This window comes from Toxorhynchites rutilus, chromosome 2, assembly GCF_029784135.1.
Source record: "Toxorhynchites rutilus septentrionalis strain SRP chromosome 2, ASM2978413v1, whole genome shotgun sequence".
In the NCBI taxonomy this organism is placed as follows: domain Eukaryota; kingdom Metazoa; phylum Arthropoda; class Insecta; order Diptera; family Culicidae; genus Toxorhynchites; species Toxorhynchites rutilus.
Window position 1 is genome coordinate 333,538,131 of NC_073745.1, and position 11,208 is coordinate 333,549,338.

At 37.2% G+C, this 11,208-nt stretch overlaps 1 protein-coding gene across 1 annotated transcript in view; it reads right to left on the reverse strand.

Moving 5' to 3' along the window:
• Positions 1-438: 438 nt before the first annotated feature.
• Positions 439-11,208, reverse strand: part of LOC129767118 (uncharacterized) — a 486,003-nt gene continuing 475,233 nt past the window's right edge. The window contains exons 8-9 of the mRNA XM_055767739.1: positions 7,344-7,622; positions 439-7,270 (exon numbers count right to left, since the gene is read on the reverse strand). Of these exons, the coding sequence (XP_055623714.1) occupies positions 7,161-7,270; positions 7,344-7,622 (389 nt within the window). The 3' untranslated portion in view covers positions 439-7,160. The remainder of the gene's footprint in view (positions 7,271-7,343; positions 7,623-11,208) is intronic.

The following is an 11,208-nucleotide window of genomic DNA, read 5'->3' on the forward strand; positions in this document are numbered from 1 at the left end:
GAGCCTGTAACAATAAACGGACTAATTAGTTATTATTACATTCGTAACATATAATCCAAGTTCAGGTATCTCCTCGTCGAGTTGGTCCTCAAAAATGAATAAGTAGCCAAGTAAACATAATTTGAACCAAAAATTCTTCATAAAAGATGAAAGTGGGAAATACAATTTAAAAGTAATAAAGGAAAATCTGTCAAAATTTATTTGCCTGTAGATATGCGTGCAATTGACGCAAACTACTCGGAATGTTTACGTTAATCATTCGTTGGAATGTATCGAACGGTATTTTGAAAGAATCCAACCGATAGACCATCTATTATAACCAATTCAAAATTGAACAACTTTGAATTTCTTATTTTCTACGGAGTTTTACGGATCCATGGAATTGCCATCTCCGGGACATTGTTCGAAACATATCACAGCGACGCATGTTTTGGTTGTCTTTTTCTATTTTATTTTTAAAATACGTTTCATACTTGATACTTCATTTGATACATTTTCTGCCATTTTCACTAAGTTATGAACATCAATCAAATTGCTATGATAATTAACGCATGAGTGTACGCAGTTTCCTATATATTGCTTGTGTCTTAACCGTGTTTTTTTTTTATTCTTCCATCTTGCATCGCATCCACTGAAGCTGTATCTGAAAACTGAGAATACAGCAGGGTTTCTCCCGGTCACTATCTGAGTGTAACCTTGCCTCAGTCTCATTCCGGTCTGCGATTGTAGTATCTCCATTATCGTAAAACAAAGAATAAGGGTGAATATGATCTATATGAGTTCTCTAATCATTGCTTATCTTTAGGGTTGCTTACAGTTTGTTTTTGCATGTAACTTGACATTCGTTAGAATCTGCTGTTTCGTTGCTTTGAAATAAGATTAATTTTCTTTCCTACAGTTTTGATTGCTCCGGCAGTGTCGGCAGTTTATTACTAATATTGTTTGCAACGACAGCGATCGATCCTCACCGCCCGATCCATTCTATAACTGATGCTACACTACCTAACTAGCTGCTATATTAATTGTTGATAATTATCATGAAAACAAAGATTGGGGGGAGATTTCGGTTTTGCTGCTGCAAAAGGGCGAAAACGCATGCACATGTTAGAGTCTAGTTTAAAATTTACAAGTTGCTTCTGTTTCATGCGTTAGATTAGATAAGTTTACCGAATATCTAAACACAAGTGGTAGGGTATTGCAATCTCATGCCTGCAGACTTAAGTTGGGTATTGATCGTTCATTTAAAAACTACTTTCCACCGATTCATATTTTGCTTCTTCTAATCGTAGATTCGGACCCATCGTCGAACGTTTGCTCGACCCCAATCTCCTGAGGATCTGGTGGATTCAAGGATTCAGTTAAGGCAGGAGGAAACAAACCGAAAGGTATCGAAGGAAACAATGTCAATGTGGTGACTTTGAAGGGGGGAGGGAGACAATAGCCGCCGGGCAGCAACTCGGGTGGGAGAAAAACTTTGGATCTCGCTGGCGGAACAGATTTCGGTCGTAGATCGAAATTTTCTCGGTGGCCGGTGGCAGAAACTAGGCGGAAACATGATGGAAACTAATGGGCAAACAGTTATATGCGTGATTGTGGTTCCTCCCGCAGCAGTCCTGCGTACTCACTCGAAAAAGGTCGATCGCGCTTAAGATCGCGTTGTACTGTACGTATGCGTTTGCATGTGTATGTGTGTGTGTGTATGTCTTAACCAAATTTACGTTTTTGCGAGAAAAATGTGGAAAGTCTCAAAACAATCACAGTGGTAAATGTGAGGAATTTTGGACAAAAAAGAATAGCGGAAGGGACTAAGCGTGGAATGAGGTTAGGGTCGGTTAGGGTCGGCTCGCCTTCGACGAGGGGTCAGCTGCTAATACATATACACGTATATAAATGTAAGTGGATCTCCTATGTAAAGTTAAAAACAGAGGCGTAGTTTTTCTTTCTGAGTATTATGCCATCATGATTGGTTTCCATTTCTTCTGCGTTGTATCATTATTGCGCAGGAGTTTATGGAAGTAAGTTTACTGGCAAAGCTTTTTATGCTCTTCCATTTGATTTACGCTAAAGAAGTAAACACTTGCAGCGAGAGTTAAAACTTAGAAATACGATTAAAGTGATTACAATTTCAAAACAAGGTATACGATAAATGACAGTAAAATACATATATTGTGTTTAAAAGAGTGATTAAACATGATTTTTTGCTTCTTTTCTCTTTTCGCTTATAGGTCAAGTGTTGAATATATATACAATATTAATTATTTCCTGCTTCTCGACCATCGTCCATCGTCTTCTCTATGCATTCAAGCTTCTTTTTTCCCATTGTATTTACACGTGCACTTATCCTTATGTACGTTTCAGTTTCCGTCAAATTTTGCTCAAAATTATGTGTCATAATCATAATAAAAATAACGAAAAGAATGAATGGACTAATTTCATGCCATCTCGTCTTAAGAGTTGGCAGCACTATCTCAAAAAGCAGTGAAAGGTTGTGGGTGTAAAGGCATTGATCATTTAAACAACTTTGCATACTTAAAATATAACAAAATCAGACTATTTTTTAAAAGGGGTCAATTTTTTTTCCTATTTTCACGTAGGACTACTTCTTTGATTTCTGTCTAGGGGAGTCACTCTACGAAAAATGTAACGAAAAGTTAAGGGATTTCAAATGCATATTACTCAGAATCTTTCTTGCGATATATGTTATAATATATACCATTACACAGCAAATTTATCCAGCAAAAAACAATTTCGCCTGAGACCTCAACAGTGGAAATAGTAAAACAAGTGAGTAATTTAACGAATAATAGAGGTATGTTTAGCGAGCGAATGCAAAGGTAAATCATGTATTATTCATTCTTTCTTTCAGCCTGGTTTCCGTGGATGTTGTATGCAACACCAAATTGTGTGCATTAATTCGATCTATCAAATAAATTAGGCATCCAGTCAATGTGCAAATTAAATAGAATACCAGGTATGTTATATCGCCTGTGTCAAAGAAGAAAAAGAAGCTAGTTTCAAAGAAAATATCAGTTTGTTCGACGTCGTAAAGGAATTAAAATATTGTGCTTTATTAATTGTTTTAAAATAAAGGGAAAGGAACACACTTGAAGCTGTTCTGACGACAACTACGATAGTGTATTGAGTTTTCATTGCAGGACATCTTTTCAAATAAGTCGTTGAGATGCATTCAATCGAAGGTTTTGAAATAGCTTTTTGCCTTTTTTTCTTTGCCTACCACTACATAAACAAAGCAGGTAATATACCTGGTATTCTATTTACTTCGGTCAATGTGTAGGAATAAAGGTGATGTAGATGGTTAGTGAGATGGCTGCAATTCCATAGAAAATCATTATTTCAGCGATACCAAGGTGACATTGTCATGGCCCACAGTGTCAGTGTTTGTGACGTTAAATATAGTCAGCAAATGAACATTATTTCACCAAAAAAGCTACTGCTCCCGATGACTCAGAATAAGACTAATAATAAGACAATACAATAAGACCATAGCTATCCATTTTAAATAAAGCAGCTTTATGATTTCATGGCACGGCTGCAGGCAATATACATTTTGCCTCAAAATATCACGAAATCGTAATTATTTTCAAAACTTCTTTGTTGCTTCCCTATAAACTTCATATTCAATGTAATCAAAGATTTTCATTTTTTTGTTAATGTGCCACACTGAACCTCTTCCCAGAAGCTTATTTTGTTTTTTGTTTGTTTTAACCCGTTTGACGGTTATGGGTACGTCATTTGGAGTTTCAAAAGTGTAAAAATAACAGATTTCTGAACAATGAAAACTACTCCGAAAAATCACAGCCCTACGTCAAACTTACGTCCGTGCTCCTAGGCTCAGGCCCTTCTACTTTTCTACGAAAAATTATAGCTCAAAAACTATAATATCTACAAAATTTTGATCAGAGAATGAAATATTGAAAATTGTTTTCATAAAAAAATACCAAAAATTAAAAAAAAATGAAATGATGTTTTTTTAGGTGAAATTTATTCTTCTCAATAACGTTTTTTCTTTAAAAAATCATTACTCTTAATATATCCAACAAGTCATCCACTCATCGGAAGATGCACACTTTTACAGGGGCTAAAGTTTTTCTAACAACAACTTTTTCATGTTTTCTTTGAAAAAATTACAACTAATCCTAAATTTGTTTGAAGTCAAGATAGCGATATAGCGATAAAAACTTCTCGTAACATTTGTGTGTGTATATTCTCGGGATTGACATGTTCTTGACGTGTTGTTAAACATAAAAAGTTTGTGGAACATGTCAACTGCGACAATTTACACACTAAAATGTTACGAGTTGAACATTAATAGTAATTTTCGTAGAAAACATGAAAAAAGCTGTTCGCCCTGTCAGCTGGTATGTAATATTTTCATAATTTTCATATAATCAGAATTTAAAAAAAACACATTTTAGAAAACTATTTTGTTTAAATTTATTATTTGAAATTTGTTTGATTTTTTTGATTGAACACTTAAATAATTTCCTACATTTCATTCTCTAACCGACATAGTTTTCCGACTTATAGTTTTTGAGTTGAGTATTTTGGAAAAAAGAAGCTAAAAGAACTCAAGATTTCAGAAAATTTCTCACTCTACGGCTATAAGAACTACAAAATGTTGGTTGAAGAATGAAATGTAGGAAATTATTTATGTTTTCATTAAAAAATACCAAACAAATTTCGAAACTGAAATATTTTGAAAATTAAAATCCATTCTTCTCAAAAAAATTTTTAAATTTTGGATGAAATATACATAAATAGACCATACAATTACCAATGAGTCATTCAAACATCGAGGGTAGTGCTACAGGGAAAAAGATTTCCTAACAACAATTTTTTTCCATTTTTTCTTTGAAAAATTACTACTAAGGTTTAACTTGTAACATTTCTATGTATAAATTAACGCGATTGACAAGTTCTGCAAACTTTTCTCTATTTAGAAACATGTCAAGAACATGTCATATGCGGGAATTTACATACAAAAATGTCACGAGTAGAACAAAATTTAATTTTCTCGGGAGTCTCCATACAAAAATGTCGTACATTCCAGAAAATAGAAAAGATAAAAAGTTGACGTCTGGCACAAGAGTTCATATTTTAATAAAATCTGAAACTTTGTCAAATGCACTATATTGCTATCTTGACTTTAAATAAAATTAGGATTAGTATCCTACATTTTATTCTTTGACCGGAATTTTGTAAAGTCAACGCCAAATTGAAGTGCTCACTTTTCTGAAAATCACGTTTCGCCCCTGAAGTCATTGGAAAACTCGTTTAATCGCATTGATATTTTTTTTCTGAGCTTGATAATGTTATTATGTGCATTTTTGCAATTATTGATAGACATTTTTGAAAATAATTTTTTAACTGATGAATGTTGTAAAATTGGTAAAATTGCCATAATGAAGTGCCCACATAAAAATATTTCACGTTCATGTAATTTTCTCACTGAATCAACCCTCGTTTCTCATTGTTTTGACATTTCGAAGTGTTTGTTGATCTCGGTGCTGGCTTCATTTGTCGGTCGAGAAAGATTCAGTACGAAACATCTAAATAGCCAGCGATAATACGACGGGAAGCAAAAAGGATTCCCTTGCAGATCCGAAAACTTGCTATTCGTGACATCGAAAAAGGTGAATCACACCGTTTGAGATTGATCAAAAGTATGGATGCAGCAAAGCAGTGGTAACCAAACTTTGGGCAAAGTTCAAAACCTATGGTTCAGTAGCTGATGGTTCAGGAAAGGGGAAGGAAGCGTAGAACAGATTTCCGATTTCCGATACGAGAATTATCGTAAAATTCAGAAAACTCCGAAAGGTACCCTCAGGGATTTCAAGGAAATAATTCAACAACTGATATCGGAAAGCATTTATTAGCAAAGTCAACAAAGCGAAACGGCTCAAATTTGCTAAAGAACATGTTGAGAAGCATTTGTAGTTTTGGAAGACTGTTTTGTGGAGCAATGAGTCCAAATTCGGGTTGTTCAACGTAAAAAAAACGAGCTCGCGTATGACGTAGAACTGGAGAGGCTCTTCATGATCGGCATATCCAAGGCACAGTGAAACATGGCGCAGGAAACGTGATGGGTCGGTGTTGGTGCTTTGGTAAAAATTGATGGTATTATGACAGCAGACTCATACATTGATATATTACGTGAGAATTTGGAGGTTTCGTTGGTTTAAACTGGACTGGAAAACAAACATGTGTTCCATTTAAATCATGGAATGGCCCCCGCAGAGTCCAGATCTGAACCCAATAGAGAATTTGTGGGCGCTCTTGGATTCACATGTTGATATTACAGGGGTTACCAACAAGCATACCAATTTTGAACCCCTTGGGAACGCCTGGGAAGATATTGATCCACAAAAATCTCAAAAATCTGGTGAAGAGTATGCCGAAACGTTTGCAAAAACTGTTGAAGGCCAAGGGAGAACATATCAACTACTGAACACTCAACAGGTTGAATCTACACCTTATGTTCAAATGAAATAAAAAGTGGGCACTTTATTTTGACAAACATTGTTTTTAATATTGTTTAATCCTTGAAGAAAAAAATTAATTTGCTGGACAAGTTTTTTTTAATGTAACAGAACTTTAACCCTTTTGAAAAAGTAGTTTTTTTTTAATATTTCAAGTATCCAAGGTTGCTTAAATGACCAATATCTTTACACTTACAACGTTTCACTGTAATCCGATATATTGCTGCCAATGGCCAGTCAAGTTGGCATGAAATTCGTCAATGGCAGTATCGTGTGTCAACGTGTTTTTCATGTTATCTCGGGTTCTCATTGCTCAGAGCTTGTGTTTGCTAGGGTAGGTCATAAAAATCTATTTTCTTTCATCTCTCGCGCTCATAACTATTTACACTTATTATAAAACAAAACTAGTTGCTCGCTTACGGACTAACAGACAGACAGAGATGATTTCAAATCGAACAGAACGCGCTTGCGGGTAGCACTGTTGTGTTGAGTGTTCAACAAGCGAATGCCGGAAGTGCCACTTTTGGCTCGTTGCCACTAACTCACATAAAGAAAACGTCGGACACAGAGGGAAGAGGGGAAGGATGCGCTGTCGGTGTCGTCCGGTCCGGTCTCAAAGTCTCTCTCGGTAGTAGTAGCAGTTAGCGCTGTAAGGGCCTCTCAGTCCCATTCGCCGATGTACATGGCACGCGGTGCCGGTATGTAACCTCGGGTCGGCAGCGGGACGCGGCCATACATGTGACTGTAGGGTGACTCGACCACGTCGGTATCTGGAGATGGCAAAGAAATATACACAATATTATTCCTGGGTTCCAGAACCGTCGTCTACCGTTGTCTACGTACCGATTCCACTCTCATAGCTTCTGGCGTGCCACATGAGCTGCTGGTGGTGCTGATGGGCCGCCATCAGGTTGTGATGCGGGTGCATCTGGTGCAGCTGGTGCAGTGACTGCAGCGAGGCCGGATGCTGCAAGTGGGCTACCGAGAGGCGTTTGGCCGCCACCGCATTCTCCTTGCTGCTGTTGTTGTTGGCCACGTTGCTGTTGTTGTTGTTCTCCTTGGATTTGGACGATTTGACGAAGTTTGGCACACGGGCGCGCAGTCCGCAGTAGTAGGGGTCATCTAGGTCGAACAGAAGAAAAAAAACAAACAAACGAGACAACATCAATCCAGGTGCTAAATCCTAATCGCGCAAGTATGTTGAACCCGTTGGAGGGAAGAACCCATCCCGAGAGAGACAGACAGAAAGCCTCATTGCGTATGCTGATCACGAGCCGTGAACATCAAGAATGAACGACTCTGCCCCATGACGATGGGTACGCGCCGTGGGTAGTCAGAGACCGGTGACGCCGGATGAATACCAAATGATGATGCTTCCCGAGGGTTTCAAACGCAGCAGTTGACCTAATCGCACGTTCTGATTCGTAGGAATTAGATAGCGAGCTTCATCGCTACCGGCTTTATGAGTGGGCTATGAATAATGGGAAGCCGTTACTTCTCGGGGTTTTGGGACGCTTATGTGTAAATCAAATGAATGTTATGGGTTGGCTTGTTTGCGACGAAGGGAGCCGAAATGTCTAAACATATGAGAACTGAACCGGCTGGGGCCAATTCTTTCTCACAATAAAACTAATTGTGCGTGAAGGCGTGCGCACGGTTGGCTGCAACTGGGAAATACGTGGATTATGGTAGTCAAGATTCAGCAATTGGCTAAATTATGAACAGGCTTCACATATTTTATGTGGAGCTCTAAGTAATTAGTAACAAAAAGTGGTCGATGTGGATTTCAATCATAATTATGTGACAGTTCACCACGTTGATTTGATAAAACGGTGTATGAGTTTGAGGATAATTTAGAGTGAAAAGAGGCTCTGAAAAAGCCGGTCGAACATCCATACTTCTCTCATATCGTTTATCTTCTTCGTTGAAATCTATATTCTGTAAGAAACGCACATAACGCACATCGATCTTTTCCATTGTTAGTAGAGGATCATTCATTCCGCCAGGATCTAGATATCACCACGAACAATTTTAATATAAAAATATATATGTATTTTAATATAAAAAAAAGCTCGACACTGCTTTCTTATTTGTGGGTTTCTATCCAGCTTCCGTTTGCCGTTTTTGTTGCAAATCGTGACGCGTGATGGAAAGTCAATTGAATTTACAACAATTCTGAATGGGCAAATCTTGGGAAATTTGTGTCCGGTGGTATTGGAAAAGAATTCTGTGTTATAAGCTTTCATCAAACAATCTATCTATATAGAAAAGGAGTGATGGCTGTCTTTTTTTCTGTTTTTCTGTCTTTCCGTCTTTCCGTCTTTCCGTCTTTCTGTCTTTCTGTATTTCTGTATTTCTGTCTTTCTGTCTTTCTGTCTTTCTGTCTTTCTGTCTTTCTGTCTTTCTGTCTTTCTGTCTTTCTGTCTTTCTGTCTTTCTGTCTTTCTGTCTTTCTGTCTTTCTGTCTTTCTGTCTTTCTGTCTTTCTGTCTTTCTGTCTTTCTGTCTTTCTGTCTTTCTGTCTTTCTGTCTTTCTGTCTTTCTGTCTTTCTGTCTTTCTGTCTTTCTGTCTTTCTGTCTTTCTGTCTTTCTGTCTTTCTGTCTTTCTGTCTTTCTGTCTTTCTGTCTTTCTGTCTTTCTGTCTTTCTGTCTTTCTGTCTTTCTGTCTTTCTGTCTTTCTGTCTTTCTGTCTTTCTGTCTTTCTGTCTTTCTGTCTTTCTGTCTTTCTGTCTTTCTGTCTTTCTGTCTTTCTGTCTTTCTGTCTTTCTGTCTTTCTGTCTTTCTGTCTTTCTGTCTTTCTGTCTTTCTGTCTTTCTGTCTTTCTGTCTTTCTGTCTTTCTGTCTTTCTGTCTTTCTGTCTTTCTGTCTTTCTGTCTTTCTGTCTTTCTGTCTTTCTGTCTTTCTGTCTTTCTGTCTTTCTGTCTTTCTGTCTTTCTATCTTTCTGTCTTTCTTAAGTCTGATTCTTATGGACTCGGAGCCTACTGAACCGATCTTTGCGCTAACGAAAATGATCTTTGTTCGAAAGTGGAAATGGATTTTAATGTGATAAAGCTCACTCCTATAGCTTCTTGGATCTATATAAATAAAAATTGATAGCCGAATGTGTTGATAAGAGCAAAACTCTAGAAAGTAATTTTCCGATTTAGGGCGGCCTTTATTATATCATATTTTCTGTATCCAACATTTATTACATGTAACGGAGAAACATGTTATTTGCAAGTGGTGTGGAGCCGATCTGGCGTGGAGGTAACATCCATACTTCTCACGCTCAAGATCACGAGTTCAATTCTCACTCCCGACATTCTTCCAAAATGGAAGGTAAAAGTGACGAACCAGCCAGAAGCGTTGAAAGTCACTATAATACAGAAAAAAAAAAATTGCAAGTGGTTGAAAGATTTTGAACGAAAATTGTTTCTGAAAATAATTTGATATTATAATGACGAGTTTTGGCAGAAATACTATGAACTTTATAGTGAAGGGTAATTTCAAAGGGTAGATTAGAAGATCAATCAATAAACAGTTCTGCGATTGGACCCATAAACGTGCGCTTGAAACGTGAATGTGATAACGAAAAATAAATTTTGGGCGGGACGAAGTTTGCCGGGTCAGCTAGTCAGTCTATAAATTACAATAAATAAAGCTCCCAACTGGACGAATCGAGGGTAGGGATCCGTTGCACACAATTTTGGCGTTTGGCTAGGATGCGCTATTCCACCCACCGTGGTCACCAGGTAAACTTTTTTTAGTGGGATGGTGAATCTGCGGATCAGCTAAGTGAATGAAACTCCGAAACTGGCCACTGATTAACGACTTTGAGTTTGAGCGACAACTTGTGTGTTGAACGATCCAAAATTACATCATGGTTGGAAAATTGAATTCCTACATCCAAAGTTAATTTTTAGCATATTTTATGGCATCCCGATTTATTACATTAAATGAGCCGAAAAATAACAGAAAATGTTCTACTCCCCAATACGTGTGCATATCATTTGTATAATATATATGCTAGAGCCAATACAAGCAAGCGAAACAGGAGACACATTTAAATGAAAGCATATGAAAGTTTTTCGTATAGTTTGCCAAATACACGGCCCAGACAGAAGAAGATGTATTCTCGTTCATGTTCTTCTTTATCCTCTTAGAAAACACTTCATTTTATGATGACTTCATTTTATGATGACATGTAATATTATCACGCGAGAGATGTCTGCTCGCATACATACAAACCATTTTTAAGCTATTAGAATAGCTCATTATTTGCGCATTTGACCCTCCAGCACACGGAATGGCATCATTTCTGGTTTGGGTGTATCAGAGAATGTGCGTGATGTAGCTTGTTTGAGAGTTAGATTGTAGAACGGCTTGACAAACAAGTGGTCGAAACTATTGAATACACTTACTGTAGCATTTGTAGATTATCGACTAGTGTGAGTTGAGATTTTGATGTTGTATACCAATTGTCAGAAACAGTTATAGCATTTTTTTACGCACAAAAGTAGCATTTTGCATTAATTTCATAACGCTTAAAAATATGGGTTTTTGGACCTTCTCCCTGCCCAACGTAAAACAATACATCCCCCTAAAACATTCCACATAACATAACCTCCCGTGACTACTTATTTTTTCGAACATCATCATATCTTGTTCGAAGATATTCATAATCATCGTACAACAAATACCTTAAATTAATCCTACGTCAACTATTCAGT